Source organism: Lupinus angustifolius, chromosome LG18 (genome assembly GCF_001865875.1).
Source record: "Lupinus angustifolius cultivar Tanjil chromosome LG18, LupAngTanjil_v1.0, whole genome shotgun sequence".
In the NCBI taxonomy this organism is placed as follows: domain Eukaryota; kingdom Viridiplantae; phylum Streptophyta; class Magnoliopsida; order Fabales; family Fabaceae; genus Lupinus; species Lupinus angustifolius.
The window spans coordinates 559,098-579,575 of record NC_032026.1 but is presented as its reverse complement, the minus strand read 5'-3'; the positions used below and the strand labels follow the sequence as shown (position 1 = coordinate 579,575).

The window sequence follows — 20,478 nt, the reverse complement described above, 5'->3', positions numbered from 1 at the left end:
TTAATTCATTTTAAAGTGTATAATTGTCTCCCAATAAATATTACTCATAAAAATAAAATAAATCTTATTTATAATAAATAATGCTAGTTTAATATTATGAATGAAATGATTCCAAGAAATGAACCATTCAACTTCCACATGTAATGATAGTTTTTTTCAAATCAAATTATTAATAACAGTTTTTATACTATTTTTACATATTTTTCAAAATGGTTAAGTATGTGAAAATCTTGCATATGGTGCTATTTAAAATAAATTCAAAAAAACTTGCAAACCAATTAATATCTTTTAAGAGTAAGTTAACCTACTACAACATTCAAAAACTAATGTTTTGTAGATAAACATTCGATTTATATTTATTTCATTGGTATTATTCGATCCATGTAACCGATCATATCTACGATTTGTGATTTTTGTTCTCCTCCTCAACTATAAGTACATACACAATTATTTAACTTTCCAAACCCACAACACACTCTCTCTCTCAAATATTATCACACCACTTTCTTCCATTCTATATGACTCGCACACTTAGAATCCTCCATTCAATTAACAGCACCACGGCGTCGCCGCCGCCGGAGACAGTGTCGGCGGAATCAGATTATGTCGTGATCCTAGCGGCCCTGCTTTGCGCCCTCGTCTGCGTAGTTGGCCTAATTGCCGTCGCTCGCTGCGCCTGGCTACGCCGTGGCTCCGGCACCGGCGCTACAGCAAACTCTCCGGCACCGGCGCTCGCAAACAAAGGCCTCAAGAAGAAGGTTCTCAATTCACTTCCCAAGTTCACCTATCTCGAAAGCGACGCCGGCGGCGACAAAAGGAACAAGTGGGTAGCAATATCGGAGTGCGCGATTTGCTTATCGGAGTTTTCCGCCGGCGACGAGGTACGGGTACTTCCGCACTGCGGCCACGGGTTCCACGTGGCGTGCATCGACCCTTGGCTTGGGTCACACTCTTCTTGCCCTTCATGCCGTGATCTCCTTGCTCCGGCGAGGTGCCGGAAATGTGGTCATTTTCCGGCAGTTTCTGCCGGAACCGTCGCTATTGATGTTAGTCACGAAACAGAGTTGAAATCCGTAGATTGCGACAATAATAGTTCCGTTGCTAATGATAATTGTGATGCTTTTGGTAAGGTGCTGAGTCATCATCATAGTCACAGTGTTAATAATGGTTTCTTGGCATGAAAATATACCTAGTATTTTGTGTTTTATTTATAGGTGTAGTTTTTTTATTATTAACTATGACACTTTTTCCATGTAATTATTATTGAGGTTTTAAATCAACTTCAAAAGAAAGAACATGATTTTAAAAGAAGGCAAAAGAAAAAATAAATTATCATTAAAATAGATTTTTAATTGAATATTTACCTTTCAAGAATCTTAGACAAAGAGATGTTATATTATACACATTAAAGAAAATATATAACATCTATATATTGTTAGTGTGAAAATTACACACACTCATATCATTCATTTGAATTATATTTTTTAAAAGTTAATAATAATTAAATATAAATATTAATCATATATTAATACTATATAAAATTTATATTATCTTTTTCTCTTACAGAAATTTCATCTAAATAGATTAGTGTTTCATCTATTTGGCCTATAAACAATGAAGAGATGGAAAACTATGCCTTTGTATTATGTTAGACCTAAACAACCAAGCACAAATTTGCATTTATCAATAAAAAATGTGTTATATGTAACAACAAACATCATTTTTATTTTTATTTAAGTCTACGATTTCTCTCTCTCTTCCCTTCTGCCTTTAAAATCTATATTTTCTAATAAGAATAAGCACAAAAACATTTTTTTGTGTACTGAGTATTCTGAATAAATAAAATCTCAAAATAATAAATGATAGAAAAATATCCATATTTTATTAAGAATGAGTTGATGGAAATCCTCTTATTATTTTTCTACACCTTTAACAAATTGACCCTTTTATATGCACTCATTGAATGAGAATGACCTTATTAATTATCCATTTTAGTCAATGAGAATCCAAAGTGTGTATTTTTTTGTAGTGCTGGATCAGTACTAATCATCACTATTAGACTACCAAGCAAAGCAACCTTTGATTTCCACTACGTGTGGATCCTAGGACTCTACATTAAACCCAAAAAAGGATGGACCATAACAAATTCAAATAAAGGTTCATAGGGAAGATAAGGCACCGATAACATTATTGTTTAGTGATCATAAAGTCAAAATGTTCAATATAATACATTAGCCCTGACATGCGACTTTCCAGCCTATAAATATATTGAGCGTGTCATCCTATAAACTTAAATGTCCACTGCAAGATTTTATTCTCCACAAATGGGAGTTTTTTGTGACTCGAACGTATGACATCAGGGATAAATAGTCGCTTTATCCATGAGTCGCTACCATAGTACCAAAAAATAGTTGATAATACATTGACTATGTATAAAACTCTTATGTTATGGATGAATACATATTTTTTTTCTATAATTAAGGGTGGTGCATATATTTATTTTATGGCTATGAAAATGAATAATAAAGTTAGAGATGCTTGTTGGGTATAAAGTGAATTGGTGATGGTCCTATTGTGAATCTATCATAGTTCTTATTACCATATTCAAAATCTTTTGAATTTTTTTTGGTTTCTCACGTATATCTTTACACTGGAGGCAATCCTATTAGTCGGAAACATCCATAGATACGTGGAACTAACTCTCTCGACGGACTTTGTAAATGGAAGGACTATAAGAGTTCCACACATTTATTCCTATAATAAAAAGGTGATAATTGATGGCATCTTCTATAGTTTGATTTTAGTATATAAAGATATGAGTTGTTGGGTCCCACCCACTACTTATCTTCCTAGGTTATCTTCCTCTAATGTCAAACATTAGTGTGAACAACTCATCACCAAAGTTGAAACTTGAGACTCGAAAAAGTAATGATATTTTCCTAGATTCTCTAGTACATTATTGAATAAGAGTAAAGTCACATTTTTGTATATTATAATTTTTGTTTATATTAATTTAGTTCTTGAAAATAAAAAAATTGAGATAAGTTCTTGAAATAAGCTAAGCTATATATAACTTAATTGTTTAAATAACACCATCAATGCTAATATACTTTCTCTTTAGTTTAATGTATGGTATGAAGTTAAAAAATATATTTAAGCACATATATGTCAAAATACTTTTACAGTGAAACACACACATATATAATATATATTTAAATTAAAATAGCTGTATATCAAAATGTATTTTTTAAACTTCATAACATACTCTTTTGTTGAAAAACCTAGTGATATGATATTTAAATATTACATCAATTTCTCCCACACCTTTATAGTTATATAATTATGATTATTTTCACTTTTCAACCAACATGAGTTAGGGACTCATTAACATAATGCTACTTTGCCTAATTTTTGCTACTTTTCTTGTAACCTTGACTTGACCACCTCACTTATCATAACTTGTTAACTTAAATGGGTACATATATTTTCCGGTAGTTTTTTGTATTACTCCATATATTATGAGTTGTAATTGGTTAAAAAATATATTTAAATTAAAATTTTAATTATTAAGTATTTTTCTGACTAATCATAACTCATGACATATAAAGTAAGTGACGCGAGACACTTTTACCATGGTTTAGAACAATAATAAGTACACTAGGTGCGTGCGTGCCACTAATGCGACCGGTGTAACATATATAATAATGGAATTAAAGTTCTCAAGTACAAGGACTCTACAATATGAGCTCTAGAATGAAAAAACAATAAAAATACATATATCAGTATAATATCTATATATTGTTAATATAAAAAATTATATATTGTTAATATATTATATATTATTCATTTAATAGGATTAAAGGTGGTCAAATATTTAACAGTGAATAATTCAGTGATAATGTAAAAAACTCTTACATTCGTATATTTTTTTGTCGATAATATTACAAAAATATTGCGAAAGCGTAAAATGAATATTACGATGATTTATCATTTTTTATCAAAGCATGAAAAACCTTATTTATAATACATGAATATGTAACAAACTTGCCTACCTAACTAACTAGCTAACAAACACATGTTGTAAAACAATTCAACATAATAAATGTGTGTGTAAAATGTGTCATGATAGCTTTGTTTATAGATAGATAATTAGAGACCAATATGAAACAAATAAATAGGTAAATGATAATGTATTGGTTAATGAATCAAATTGCATAAGTATCCATTGAGATATTTTTATTACCAAATTTTTTGCAAGTAAATGTTGTTTCCCAATCACCAACTACTTTACCTCTAAAGCCATTAATACTAAATGATAATTTTTTTACTTATCCATGATATAGTAAAAGTAATTTAACAAAAAGGTATATAAAATTGCATTATAAAAGTTAAAATATCAAAGGTTCAACATAGGGTCCATCATAGACTGAAATATGGTATAGATTAGATTACCACAATAAACATATAGAAAAATTCATATTGTAGAAAGATTATCACAAATAGTAATTTTATATCCTCTTATTATATCTTCATACTAATTATCTTACTTAGAAGAAAGTAACATATATTATTTGTAAACTAATCATTAACAAATAAAGTATCATCTTATAATAACATATATCACTTTTATGTGAATAAAAGAATTAATATAATAATTTAGTAGGAAAATATATCATTTTCCTATCCATAAACCTAAGAAATTTGGAGAATGGCCAAAGAGACTATCTAAGTTTATATGGGTACCCCTAAAAGGTGTACTTGTATGTTAGGTCTAAGAGCTTCACAAGTTAGGCCTTTATATGCAAAAGGTGTATGATCATGTTGGACACTAGGAGTATGATTATGTCTCTCAATTATGTTCATTCAATGTTTATTACTTACAATTTGAATGTTTATCTCCCATTCATTTAGAGTTGGATTTCTTGTGATATGTGTTAAAAATATATATTTAACAGTCATAATTATAAATTATATTTTAGTAAAAAATAAATTTTCAAAATATTGGTTTCACCATATTATAGTATGGGACTCTTCAGCATTGAACATGAACACAATTAAGATTAGTTTTGATGTTGGACTAGTAATTAATGAATTTTTTTCCTCTTGTAATCATTGCCAATAAATATATGTATGTTAGGTTTTGTATGGTTGATGTGGTTTGCCTAAAACAATTATAGACAATAATTATGATGTCTTGTTAATTAGACATAAAAAATTAGGGTAATTATAATGATTGTAATATCTATGGACTATTAATATAGAGATTTATATATATAGTTAATATATCATTTACCATCCATTTGTATTATTTATTTTTTGAAGAGTCAATGATGATAAAACATGAATAATAAATAATACAATAATAATATATGAAACTCATACACTGCCAATATATATATATATTTTTTCTCTAGATTATAAAAATATTTGGTGGAATTGATTTACTACGATTCATTTTCAATGATAAATCTTGATTCATGATTGGACAAGGTCAACCCCTAACTCTCTTTTATTCTTTATCTTATTTTTCTACACTTAATTCTCCAAAAATGAAATGCCAAAGATATTTTACTTGCTTTTATTAGATATTTTATTCATATGCTTATGAAACTTTCACATCCCACTTATAACTTTAAATAGATATTAACTTTAGAATTGATACTTGGTAATTAATCCCAATGAATAATAGTTAGTGCACTCATAATTATATTATTATGTGCAACAAATTAGTATGCTCACCTCTCACATGTCAAGCTTTACGCATCATTCAGTTTCCTCGAACACATCTTCTGTCTCAAGATATGTATATATATATAAAGTTAATATATATTTAATTATTGTTTTATTTTTCATAATATATATGAAGTAGTACAAATTTTAGGACAGAAAATGTAACTGAGTAAGAAAGGAAACAACTAGTTTACATACTTGTTTTTTTTTTTTTTTTTTTTTCCTTCTTATTTTATGAGAAAAAATATATGGACCGAAGTGTATAACTTGAGCATCGATTATTCATATTTTATCATCATTGACTCTTCAAAAAACTAAGAGAAAAATATGTATACATGGACATGGACAATGTAAGAGTTCTTTACACTGTCACTGCAACATCTACCATTCATTTCAACTATCATTGACTTTTTTAAAAAGTAATTCAAATGAATGATAAATGATGCACGATTGTGTATACATTTACACTGTCAGTGCATAGATTTAATACTAAAAAGCTAATACAAATAAATGATGAATAATATATAGACTGTGTATAAATATTTACACCGATAGTTTATAGATATTACACTCATATTTTATATTTTTGTTCTTTTTAATCTATTCAATTTTAATATTGCAAGGTTAATGCAACACATAGAGGCCATGAATTATAGCCTATGAAGCACTTACCCAAAACTAACTAAACTTGAATACTGGTGAATGATAAAGGCTTCTTTCTGTTCTTGTAATGATAATGCTATAATAATATCAGTATGAATTCAGCTTTTGCTTCCCAAAACTACAAATATCCATTAAATGATGCACCCAACAATGAATAATCAAAAGGGTTAGAAGGATCTTCCCTGTTACTGCTGTCACATATTCCGTAAACCCGAACTGAGAAGTCTCTGGTAATATACGAGTGATCAAATGTTCCTGAGGACATATAGATACAATTGACCAAACCTCGTTGGCAAATTTTCTTATTCTTGTCTATTTGTTGTTTCGCTCTTTTGATGGATTGTTTGTTCCCGACAACTTCAAATAACTTACTGAATTCGAAGTTGTGATCTGAATTCAAAAATATGACTGGTTAACAGCACAGTTGACCAACTTGAAACCTTTTCTTATGCCAATTTTGGTAATTGTTGTAGAGCTCTTGCTCTTCAATCCATTCCATCTATTTGAGTTAGTCTTCAATCTTCAGTCAAACTCTTGGCCATACCTTTCGATTTTACGACCGAGCTACTTCTACAACATGACTGTGATTCTTCAATGACTTGGCAGAAAAATTCTCCCTGAATCAAAAAGCTAATTCTTGATACTCGCATTTATGGCAATAACAACTATTAAACATATGTGTATTTCATGATTGATACCTGACTCAAATTTTACAGGAGTATGCACCAGAAAACAACTTACTCATGGAGGAATGTTGCTTGCCAACAATGACTTTTTTGAAGTAGTAGATCAGATTATCACATAATCAATGCCGTCATGCTTTCTTTTTTTAGACTTCGAAAAAAGCGCATCTGACCCCAACTCTTTTTCTGCTTAAACTGCTGCGATTTAACATCCCTCTTCTCCACAAACTCCGCCATGTATTGTACAACAGCCTGAGATGCACCAAGATATGAAACTTGAGATTTGAAAAACAAAAAGTTTTTTAATATGACAACTAGATGAAACAAAGAAAGTTACCTGTGCTCCCTTTTCAACTATATCTCGTGGTGGGACTTCAAGAGGATTCTGTTCGACTCGTAGGATGCGCAGTCGGGTGAGCATCCTGAATGAGTCAGGAAGGACATGGATTTGATTATTGCTGATATCTAATTCCTCAAGCAATTCAAGGTTCCCAATGGATCTTGGTAAGGACTGCATGTCGGAAAAGTTGTTTCCTATATTCATCTTGACAAGAGAGGTAGCAAAACACAAGCTCTCAGGCACCGACTCAAGCTCATTGAAACTTACATTAAGTTCCATCAGGTTTGTTAGAGATGACATTGTTGTAGGTAGCTGTTTAATGTTGTTGTAGCGCACAGACAAGATCTCAAGACTCTGAACCTTCCCTAAGGCTTCGGGTAGGGCTTTAAGCCGGTTATAATCAGCATAAAGCTCTCTAAGGGAAGAACAATGACCAATAGAATATGGAATTTCATCTATATTGTTTGTCTCCACATTCAAAATTTTAAGGTTAACTAATGACCCTATGGATTCAGGAAGCACAGAAAGCTGATTTGAACTCAAATCAAGCTCCTCAAGATGGACCAATCTGCTAAAAGAAGCAGGCAAAGACGATAACAAGTTTCCCCCCAAATTTAGAAAGACCAGACTACGGAGATCTCCAACAGAATCTGGGAGTTCTGTGATCCTATTAGAATGCAAATCCAACCGGGTCAAAGACAAAAGTCCTCCGATCGTGGAAGGCAGTGCCATAATCCTATTCTCAGATAAATCTAGGGTGACCAATCTCGATAACTTCCCTATTGAATCAGGCAGCCAATCAACTTGATCCATTAATTTGTTCTGCAGTATGAGATTAGAGGTTCCTTTCTTTGTTGAAACTTCAATTAAGCCGGCCAATTTAATCAAACTCAACTTATCACCACCATCTTGACCTGAAAAAACAAGTCCCATTAGAAAGTCACTGTTGCCTCCTTCAAACTAACATCCGATCAAGATCTTGGTAAAATTGTAAGCTGTATTTACCTTGAAATGAATCATTACACATGTGATTTATTTGGAAACCAAACAACTCACACTAACAAAAAAAACATACTACATCCCCTCTGAGGTAACCATCAACTAAATTAGTCTGCCTATTATGAATAACACTGCGTTGCATCAGTACTATGTACACCTAAGAGTATAAGGAATTCATGCCTTGCATATTTCCATTCAGTTTGAGTGCATTCTTACTCCTAATTCTTTACTCGTTTTCCTTGATCCTATCAATCGGTTTTACTATATACTAAATTATATGGATGTTATATTTCATTATCAGCCAAAACAAGCCAAAATAAAGAAGAAAAGTCTCAAACCATGTAGTCCTAAGTTTGATCCCGAGACTCGTATGTGTGAAAAAAACACGGTTGGGGCTTGGGCACTTGCTTGTACCCAAGAGATTAATCTCCGACCTATCGGGTAGGAGGATACACCGATAAACTAAATTGAATGCTTTAATAACATCTATGGTTATACCTGTAGTAGTTGTTGGTTTTAGCGATGAATCCACTATCTGCGGTTCCAATGCGATATTAGTTTCAATTCCACGCCCATCAGGGTAGAATGTAAACTTGCCCTTCTTCACATAACCATCATCTCTGCCTAACAATTGCAAAGCTCTCACAGGTTCTTTCTGTAACAAATTCATCGAAGAAGAAACATAATTTGAAGTCGAAGGCTCATCCATACTCCCTAAGTTCTTCGAAAAACTCGTGGAAGTTGAATTTGCCATCGAATTTGAGGAAACACAATTGGAAGCTCTCTGAATCAATTCGTCGAACAGGCAATGGACATTTTCGAGATCCAAAATTTCTACTGCCTCCTTCCTCAGTTTCTTGCTCTGCAAGTAAACCATGTTCATTTGCATCTCTTGCAAAATCATGACCAATTTTTCCGTTTCACCCGAACCTTTATTTTGCTTCGAAATGGACTCAAGCCTTGCTTTATCTTCCTTCTCAACGTTTAATATCACAGTCTTAGCCGCTTCGACTTCATCGATTTTCGGCCTCTGCGGTAAGGATCTGTGAATTCTCATAATCTCTTCCACTAATTCATCAACGGATTGATACGAAAACCCCATTTATCCACAATTCAATTAGGAACACAAAGATACAAACTTTAACGTTGGAAATGCAATTGCTTCCTCTCCAAGAAACAGGGTAACAAAATTATGAAGTTGGATTTTGGTTCCTGGAGTTTGTAGAAGGAAAAGGGTGTGATGAAAATGGAAAGTTGAAACCGTTAATGACTTAGACGAAATCAATTAACGAAGAAAAAGGTGAAAAGATGAAATAGTTAGGTTAGGTTAAAAAGGAACCCTATTTGGCTAATTTTACAATTGATGTTGTTACAGTGAGGAAAGAGGATCGAGGGATTAGGGTTAATTAAAGGCTATGTTCTGTAGGGTGCTATTTTCTTACACATCCAACTATTACTTTTCTAATTTTTGAAGTCTTCTCTTTTCTTTTCATCTCTTCCGAGTTCAACTTGTAAATAGATGTTAGGGTATGTGTTTACGAGTTAGGTTTTGGAGGGAAAGAAAAGGTAAATGAATGCTTATGTTTTCATTTTTCTCATTCCAAAGTTCAATTTGCAAACATACCCTTAATTATTAGGGGTTAAATTTTGAAGGAAATGTGATAGAATTTGGAGACTTACGAGCAATGAAAATACAAATGTAAGATGATTTTGAAATTTTTTACTTCATTCGAAAACTCAATTCGTAAATGGATCATATTTTCAAGTTCATTTTCGGGATAATAAAGGGATGAGAAATGCTTAAGAATGCAAAGGATTCTCAATTGAGTAGTAGTGAACTAAATAGAAAATAATGAAATTTTATTGTCTCTTTTGAAAAGTTTATTACATCTAGTCTATTTGCAGATTAAGCATATAAATATATCAATATGCCAATATGTCAATATTTTGTGCATAGACTCAAAACAAGTAGCAATGTTTCCTTGGTTATTATTGGCAAACAAGGATCTTCATCATGTACGATACGAATGAAAACATGTCATATCAATTAAAAGATTAAACATTTATTATTTGTTTTATTTTTGCTTCAGTATTATTAATTCAAACATTATCGGTTGCATGTGCACTTTCAACCCCATTTAGTACAACAAACGTATTAAGAAAACATATCAACCCAACCATTCAAGAAGTATAGAATAAAATAAAGTGCTATGTTAGCCAAGTCCACAATATCCTAAGTAATAAAACCATGTATGTTTTTCCAATGTAATATACCCAACTCAGGGGTGGTTGTAATAGACAAAGAGAAATTGATGATGTACAAGATTTTATTCAACAACAGCAACTGATTCTACCATCAAGTTGGTTGAGGCTGCATTCTTGAACTGAGGCTTGGAAGGGAAAACAAAAACCGAATTTGAAGGATTTGACGGCTGATATGCTGCTGAGTATCTCACCGAAGTCATCGAAAATGTAGGTAACTGTTGAATGCCTGAGGCAAGTGGGACAAGTTTGTAACTGAGAATGTGCTCGGATTTCGGAAGAACGTGTAGAGTATCATTATGATACCCAGATAATACGAAACTTTGTGCATCTGATAGTGAGTATTTGACTTCTTGAAGTAATTGTGTCTGGTTCAAGATTCTAATATAGTATGTGAAGGGATCTCCCAGTATGGCATAAGGGGGGCATTCCAAACTCACAATTAGTGGCGGTAACTCCACATTCATGTCTGGCAGCTTTTGTTTCGTCACGACCCAAGACAATGTTCCGGCAGAAGCAGATTTCTCTTCAACCCCTAAGTCTCTCCTCCATCTCAAAACCATTGTTCCAAGTTTGAGCTTCAATATGTTCAAATCGGAACTCACCGAGAATACTTTCTTGAACTCTTGCCCCGGAACAATAAGAGCAGGGTCGGAAAGCTCCACATTTGCATGTTGAATGGAGCATGTCCTTTCACCAACATCATCCTCTGCTTCTATGGAAATGGACTTTAACCTTAATGGCAACTCAGTGCAGTTCTTTGCACTAACAATGAGCACAGTTTTTTGGTTTAAAGGCAGTGATTCTGATTGATCAGACTCTAAGGCTTGCTTGTTCCTTGAGAGTAACAAGGGGTCCCGTCTAAATGGCATCAAAAAATGATGGTTAAGAACAATAGCAGTGTGCCCTTCAATTTGCATGTTCTTGTGGACATGGACCATCTGTGTATTTGACTCATCTCTATAAGGATTATAACCTAAAGATACATAAAGCATAATAGGTTTCGGTCGGTGCCACTTGATTTCTAATTTGCAAGACCAGGAATCTCCATTTTTAAGAAAGGGAATAGAAATTAATCCAAATGATTGCTGTATTTTCTTTATTTTGTCAGGATCTAGTTGAGAATCATCTTCCCCTTCTGGTCCAGATACACCAAGCAGCTCAACATGATGGCTATCGGTAGAGTATGGTTCGGAGTCTCTCGGACTAAACAAGACACCTCCTTTGACATCCACAAGATTGATCTTCAATTCACCTGAGTAGACATCATGGCCTTTGGAAATTACTGTTACCGGTACCATGAAAATCTCTCCCACTAAAGCAGGACCAGAGGCATCAAGATGCAGATCAACTCCCGGGTCCTGTTCTTCAACCTGAGTAGACTTCTGACCAGATAACATAAGAACCGGGTCTTTTAGTGGAACAGTTTGGACAGAATCCTCCAATGTCCAAAGAGGTAAATTCTCCAATGAGGCGGGGCTTTCAGCTCTGCAGCAGATTGTGAAGTGTGGCCCAATTTTTGCAAGAACGGCCAGGCAGTCAAGCTTTCCACTTTGATCTGGAAAACCATACAGCTTCTCAAATTAGAATCAACATAACATGGTTATAGTGAAAGCAACACTTGTATGGCAATAGATATTCATGCATTAAGATGGACACCGAATGAGTTAGGCATAAACCGCAAACCAGGATTGTTGGACAAAAATCGTGTGGAGAAAAAAGTTTGATAAATTCGTAACAGTTATGGAAATAACACAGCATTTGCATGACTCAGATAAAAAGGATCGTCTAGTGCACGAGACTCCAATCTAGTGGGCTATGGGGAGGGTAGATGTACGCAGCCAAGCGAAGAGGTTGTTTCCAGGATTTGGACCCATGATCCCAATGTCACAAGGCAAACAACCTTACCGTTGTGCTGAGGCTCACCCTCATTTGCATGGCTCAAAATAAATAAATAAATCATCCTGTTGTTACTTACACAATTGAACAGATATTAGTTATGCAATATATAACCACTAATATTTATAACCATAAGAAGCAAAAAACTTAAAAAGTTAAGGATCACAACACTTGGATGGGGTGTATCATATAAAAGAGGATGTTCAAAATGCATCATTGCTCAGGTTACTTGCTTGTAGAAACATTTGACAATGCATTGGGAATGAATGTGAAGTTTGTCAATAGTATTTCACTTACCAGATTTTATGTCATAGGTCAACCTTAGCCATTTGTTAGATTCAAGCGAAAGAGAAGACACTGTCTCCACTCGATGCTGTTGATTACCACAAACTTCTACCAATCGAGGTTTTTGGGCATTTGCGATGAAGATATTACAATCAGATTGGTTGAACTGGATTTCTAATTGATCGATCTCAACGGTTATGGGTAAGTGGGAAAGAAGTGATACTGTAATCAAAGTTGACGTTCCAGGCTTGATTGCCTGTTCATGGAAAGCAACTGAGGCAAACATTACCAACCGAAGAGGACTGACAGGATCAACTTCAAGCTGAAATGATTCACCTCCGCTGAACTTGAAATTACTAAGGTTTTCATTTGTTGCCAACTCCGAGGCTTCACTGACAAGATCAAAAACCTCCTTCTGTATAGTTTCTCTTTGCAGTAGATTTGCAGGACCAGCAGGACCAGTGTCTCTCTGGACACCAATATCAGATGTTATTGGCAGTGCAGCCATTTCTAGGGAATGCTCCAAAAATTCTTTAACAGTGCCATTCTTCCGTGAGCACTCTCGTAAGTAACCCAAGACATGCCATAACAAAGTTACCCACCCCTCTTTTCTATATAGGCTAGCAATATTGCCAAAAATCTGCTTTGCATTATCAATATCACCTTCGGTGAAGTATTCCTTGGCCATCTGGAACCCGCAATAAGAGCTCATCCTCTCAATTTTCATACTACTGTAGGACTCGTAAGCTTTTTTCTGAAGAGCAATAATTTCGAGTGAATCCCGGAACCTTCTTCCTTCAGAAACAGCATAGCGAGTGTACTCTTCATCGGTGATACTGCAAATCCAAATGAAAAACATGAAAAGGCGATACATATCAAAACACGAACTTATTTACAACTGAATTAAGACTCACGGTAGCATGTCAACATTATCTCCTTGTTCCAATAATCGAGCAAACTGACCCACATACACTGAAGGAACTACTGAATCAGCACCACTATCAATCTCACTAGAAATTTCTGACATTGATATTGCAAGTTCCAATGCTGCCCTCTTCTCACTCAAGTAGTGAGCTGCTAACTGTTTCGGAGATAGGAATCAGGATTATCCAAGAAGGTTTAAATAAGAAACAAACGAAGTAAATCATAAATATACTTGCACAAAAAGACAGGTTAAAATAATAAATTACTTATTCTCCTACTAAAGCAATAACAAAAATGTTATAGTCATTTGTGTTTCTCGACATTTGCATATTATAATACAAGTCCAGTAGTTAAAGAGTGCTCACTTGGTAGTAATAAGCTGGATAATATTCCCAATCAGACAGAGGTTTCGATGAAGAAACAACAGGCGAAAAGCTTTGAGTGGTTATTGCACTTGTCTCCAACAACTCGCCAAAAACCAAAAACTGTCTGCTCATCCACTCCCAGTGAATAAATGTTGCTTCTGGAGCACCAACAAGCCTTCGGTATGCATTCTTGTGTTGGCGGAACCATGTCACTGCTTCTGTAACCTTCCCACTATGCAGTAACAAGGTTGATATCTTGAAATGCAACTGTTCGGAAATAGATTTTATCTCTACTAAGCGTTGTACTGCTGGTAACCTTGTTGTCACCCCAACAATCTGCATAGTATAAAACAAACAGAAACTGCATGAGACAAATTTTAGCTTTTTGAAGACATCTAATAATCACACAAACAAAGACAAGTTTGAACACATGCAACTTTATACAATGAAACAACCATTTATGAGATGACAAGAGACTACGAGAGACAATATAAGATCCCCAGATCCTTAGACAGCTAAGGCATATACAGGTAGAAAAGGCTGTACAAAACTAATACCATCTAAACCCACCTCTCTCAGTGTATGATAGGCCTCCTGGTAATATTTCAATGCTTCGGCCCAGTCACTTCGGAATTCTGCGTATACAGCAACCTACCAATTCAAAGCATCTAGGTAAGTAATGCACACTTTTTTATTTGGTAAAAATAAAAATAATGCAAACTTGCACAAGTTCATGAACAATAAATAGCATTCGGAAGTAAAAAAAGTGTCATCACAGAACATGATCAATTTAATTTCTGTCTACTACTAAAAATGATGATAAATACATGCATAAATCATTAAAAAGCAACAAAAAAAAAGTAACTATATGAATAACTTTCTCATGTACGCATTTTAGATCAAAGTATAAGTAAGATCATGCACCTTTTGCTGAAATTAATAATACCCAAAGAGTACACGACTCAACAGAATTTCAGTTGATTGGTATATTAGTAGAACAGTCATTACTCATTACCCATAAACTTAAGATTTAAGAAAAAAAGGTATCCTACTTTGAAGCAGTAGCGAACAATCAACTCGACCGAGCTAACATTCTTTTTTTCTATCCGCTGTTTAATCCTTCTTCCTTCTTCTCTGTAATATGTACTGGCTAATTCTGAAAATATATTTGCCAGGCTGCAACCACGAAAAACAATGAAAAATAGAGCAAACAATAATATTGTTCTGTATAGAGAAAATTGACACGAGCTTTCGAAAAATAGTGCATACCTATTGAGAGACTGTTTGAGTTCTGAATTGTCATTTGGGTTTAACGTAATAACATATTTAGCATCTACTTCTGCTCGCTTCCTTAAGGCAATCATTCTATCATCACTGACCTCATCTGCAATCAAATACCTTGAAGATATTACTATACTCTATACTCTATAGGTATTAATGGCATTGAAAGAATAATATTGTGCTTTCCTCTAGTCTCTGTCTACCAATAAACAAAAGGAAAATTAAATGCCAAAAGAATGAGGCTATTTGCATATCAACTCCCATCCAAATTGTAGCCAAACTTGCCGTCTCAATAATGTCACAATCTAATTTCATTCCTTTTCTATATGTTTCTGAGTGAACCTGGAAATAAGGTGTGCAAGATAGAGAAAACTAGTAAGCTAACCTTGTGCATTAGTCTGGACGATTACAACAGCCAACTTGATGTTCCTCCCACGAATCACGGTCCTGCACACAAACAAACCAACAAGTACAAACCCCACATTCAAAACCAACTAAACAGCTTAGGGAATGCTTGAACTGGCAATTTTTTAACATGAATTTTAAAAAAGAAGACAAACCCACCATTTATTTCCCTGGGATTTGCATGCACACATCATATTAGTTCCTTGATTTTAAGAAATTTTATTTTAGTCTCTAAAAATGTAAGCACAAGTCGTATTAGTCCCCAAATCTAAGGAACTAATTGACTGATGGGACCATAATTTCTGGGGACTAAAATGACTATTGTTTACAATTGCAGGACTAAAATAATAAGTTTCTAAAGTTAGAGACTAATTCGACCAACCAAGTTTTTCCCACTAGGTAGGATTGGCTACATAAACATGGATCAAACAATGACATCATGATGTTCTATCATAAATCACGTCAATACACGGTCCATTTAAAGCTAAATTTGTCTGAAAGGTTTCAACTATACTTTTTCTTGATCTCTCTCTTTCTTTAAGTATAGGGCTATCCACCATCTAATCTACTCTCCTTAGTAAAGTTTCTACATCTATTCTCCAAACATACCGAAACCACTAATATGACTTGTGCTTACTGAAATGGGGTTTTGTCTACATTTTTATTTCGTTGGTAAAAGAAGAAAATATATTAGATAAGGAAATAGTAAAAGAGAGGATGAGGCATCCTTATGAAAACAAAAGGAGACATCTAAAAAGCCAATCCCTCTGCATGTCCACCAAAGAAACACCACTAAAAAGCCCATGTGCAGAGCACCAAACGGAAACCAAAATAGTCGCCCTATCCGAAAGACCGAAACAAAATCAATAGAGGTAACCAAAGAAAATTCTACTCTTCCTAACCAAATACACCAAAGAATGACGAAAACAGAGCACCGCCACATGAATTTGGCATCTTAACACAAGTCAAAACCTGCAATCTAGTTAGTAGGAAAGAGTGCAAGTCGAAAGGGCAATTATGAAATGTTTGACATAATAATATCTCTCATTTCATTATGCTCGTTTTCAAAGCCTCAAAAAAATAAGGCCTGGTTTAGTGGCAATGATAGGATAAGGACGGGGCATGATAAGGACAGGTTAGGATATGAGCAGGAATAGGATAAACTCTTATCTTGTCCACCGTTTGTTGCGCACCAGATACCGATAGCATGACGTAGTGGAGTTCATGCTCAACTCTGAGAGTATGTGGGAAAAACTACACTATTTTATCCTCCTCCTGGATTGCAACAAGACGCGATAGATCCGGTCTCTCTTATACCATCCACCAAACTAGCCATAAAAGGTTTGTTTACTTCACTCCTAATTTCATTCCCTGCAAACTCTTCCATCCAAACACACGCTTATGACATTATAAAAAAAGACTAAATACCAAAATTGGTCCCTCAAATTTTCTGCATGACTAAATTTATCCCCGAAAAAATAAAGTCCCTAAATAGTATTTACATTTTTTATTCCTAACACAATTTGTTCACTCCCTATAATTAGACAACATAATATACACTTCAATCCCTAAAGGTTTGGACAAATTTGAGTAAAGTCGTAATTTTTAAGGACCAATTTGTTCCATTTCAATAAATTCAGGATCCATTTAGTGACTTAAATTCCGTGACCCATTTGGGTATTTAGTAAAAAAAAACAGAGAAAATAGAAAAGTTACTTGATAGAATCAAGATCGGAGCATAGTTGAAGCCACTGAGCAGGGTCACCAAATACATGTTGAGAAGGGAAAATGGGAGCAACAAGAGCAGGGATCTGAGTTCGATGTTTGAGTAACCAATCACGCTTTAAGATACCACCAACAACAGTGGTTGATGGATCATAAGATTGGTGAGTTTTGTTGCTGAAAAAATTGATTTTTGAGAAATGGGGTAATGCTAAAGTGTTAATGGGTGGTTGACATGAAAGAAGATGAGTGGAAATGAGAGAATGAAGTTCTGGGTATCCAAGAATTGATGCTAATGTTAATGGTGGAGTTCGTAATTCTTCTGGGTATTCTTCCATTGCAAGTTCTGATTCAATCAAATGAAATTGGGAATTGGGAATTGGGAATTGGGGATTGGGGGTGCTACTTTGAACATCCCTCAATTTATTTATGAAAATCTCAAAGTTTTAATTAATTTGGAGGAATTTTTTAAGTATATATTTAAATTTAAAAAAAAAATGCGTAATTGTTTTACTAAAATTTACCTTGTAATTAATTAGGGGTGTTCGCGGTCCATTTGGATCGGTTTTTAAGCAAAAAATCATCCGATCCAAACGTGTAATTAGTATGCGGTCCGGTCCATTTATATGAAGATGTCCGATCCAATCCGGTCCAAATATTATATGCGGTTTCGGTCCGGTTTGGATCGGTCTATTTTTTAGATAAAATAACTTAATCAACTCAATAAAATCACTTAATCTAATAACCAAATTAATAAAATCATCAACCAAAAATGAGAACTAGCAACCACTTAATCGGTCTTCTAAACTTCTTAACCTTCTTGCTCTCAATACCAATCCTAGGAAGTGGTAAATGGCTAAGTACCAAAGCCAACAACACAGATTGCATAAACTTTCTTCAATGGCCTTTGATCATTATAGGAGTTTCCATCGTGGTCATTTCCTTAGCAGGTTTTGCAAGTGCATGTTACAAAAACACATTACTCATGAGGCTCTACCTTATTATCAATCATAAACACATAAATATTGAAACACATTACTCATGAGGCTCTACCTTATTATCAATCATAAACACATAAATATTAACATAAATGGTTACATTCTTTTATTGCAGACATATATTTTAGTTAAGTTAATAATATCGGTCCGGTCTGGATCGGTCTGGATCCCAGACGTGAAACCAAAAACCGGACCGGACCGATCGGTCCTTAAAAAATAAATCCAGTACGATCCAAATACATTCGGTTTTTGCAGTTTCGGTCTACTTTGGATCGGTTTGCGGTTTTTGTTTTGGACCGGTCTGGATTTGAACACCCCTATAATTAATTGTGTTACCAAATTGATAATTTGAAGAGAGGAAAAAAAACGTATGATATTTGATACATTATTATTGCATTATTGATCATTCATATTTAAAATTATTATTGAGATGTAAAAAAAAAAAACAAATGAACAGTAGGTGATGTGCATAGATATTACACTATAATTTAAATGGTGTAGTTCCGTGTAGTCAACCAATAATAGCGAATAATTTATTCTCTTACTCTATGGTAAGAAACTAATTCATTTTCGGGTGCGTAGTTGTTCCTCCTAATAAGTACAGAAATCGGACATCTAGTGAAATCTTACACCACTCGGCGAAAGCCTTGCTAGAATCCTTGACTTTGTTATTGCTTGATCCAACAATCATGTTAATTTTCATAGCATTATTACAAGAACTTGACCCAAAGATTGAATGGTTGTTTATGTTAGCATAACCATTGAATTCATTATAATAATAGTCTCATGAGTTGTCTCCTTCTATCAGTCTAATGAGTAAAGCTAGACCCTTAAACTATCAATTTGGTTATAGTTCCTTGTCAAAGGGGCCCAATTACAAAGAAGTGTATATTTAAGGATTCAATCATAAAATTTAAGTTTAGGAACCTATTAAAAAGTTCCAAAATAGTTTAGAAATGTGCATATTAATTTAACCAATCTCAAAATATTTAGCATAAACTGTTCTCTATACATATCTATGATATGAATATATAATGAGAATTTGTGATGGCACATGTGCCCTTAACATGTTGGCACCATCCCTAAGTAAGAACCTTATTACCTTTGAATCTCTTGATCATGATTAAAAGTTGATTATATTTTGATCCCAAACATATCCAAGAGCTTACTTTTCCTACAAAATATTGTGTTTATGGTAAAAAAAAAAAGATAATTTGATGAGAATATTTCCAATAAACAAAAGAGAATAATGTATCTCCTCATATCAGAGATAATTTATCTCCTCTAGCCAGTAAAAATGTGACATGTGTGCTATTTTGTTTATTTTTTAAAATATTTTTATAGAAAATGATGAAACATGACACATGTCATGATTTTACTGGCAGGACTTGGTGTATTTCAACTAAAAGAATTTTTTACATTTAATTTAATTTAAAAGTCTAATCGAGATCATTGATGTTACAAGACATATTAAGCAATCTAGCAATTTTATGCATTGCCAATGATAGGATGGAAAATAATTATGTTTATCCTATTATTATTGATTTTACATCTAAAAAAATGCAAAAAATGTCTTAGATGTTCATATATGTGTTTGTTTTATAGATGATTAATAGTTACTCTTGAATGGCTTAGCTCAAGCATTTCAAGCGAGACATGATTAGTCAGCACTTTTTGCTACTCTACTTATTTTTGAGATAGTATAGTCAATCGATTATGTTTCACAACATCACTTATTGTAGCTCTTAAATGTCCTAATTGGTTCCTTGTTATAAACTTATAGGAGTTAATAATATTTTGGGGGAGTCTATATAACTCGTGATACGATCTCGTATTTTTTTTATCAGATTAATAGATATTTTAGGAAAATTGTGACACATAATTCTTTGAAATTAAAAATATACATTTAATGTTTTTTTGTT

The 20,478-nt window shown here is 33.7% G+C and overlaps 3 protein-coding genes across 3 annotated transcripts; 1 reads left to right on the top strand and 2 right to left on the bottom strand.

Moving 5' to 3' along the window:
- On the top strand, window positions 413-1,299 carry LOC109332632 (RING-H2 finger protein ATL80-like). Its single transcript, XM_019567642.1, has one exon. The coding sequence runs from the start codon at window positions 519-521 to the stop codon at window positions 1,179-1,181; it is 663 nt and encodes a 220-aa protein (XP_019423187.1). The 5' UTR covers window positions 413-518; the 3' UTR covers window positions 1,182-1,299.
- On the bottom strand, window positions 7,138-9,852 carry LOC109332254 (plant intracellular Ras-group-related LRR protein 4-like). Its single transcript, XM_019567174.1, is given in 4 exon segments — window positions 7,138-7,244; window positions 7,247-7,328; window positions 7,414-8,330; window positions 8,914-9,852. Coding segments are annotated over 4 exon segments (1,665 nt in total). The 5' UTR covers window positions 9,518-9,852; the 3' UTR covers window positions 7,138-7,182.
- Window positions 10,555-17,973, bottom strand: LOC109333038 (trafficking protein particle complex subunit 11). The gene is made up of 9 exons (XM_019568272.1): window positions 17,553-17,973; window positions 15,817-15,878; window positions 15,420-15,534; window positions 15,203-15,326; window positions 14,721-14,801; window positions 14,151-14,486; window positions 13,776-13,942; window positions 12,874-13,697; window positions 10,555-12,235 (listed from the first exon to the last, which is right to left on the bottom strand). Exons 1-9 carry the CDS (start codon window positions 17,894-17,896, stop codon window positions 10,743-10,745), a joined length of 3,546 nt encoding a protein of 1,181 aa, XP_019423817.1. The 5' UTR covers window positions 17,897-17,973; the 3' UTR covers window positions 10,555-10,742.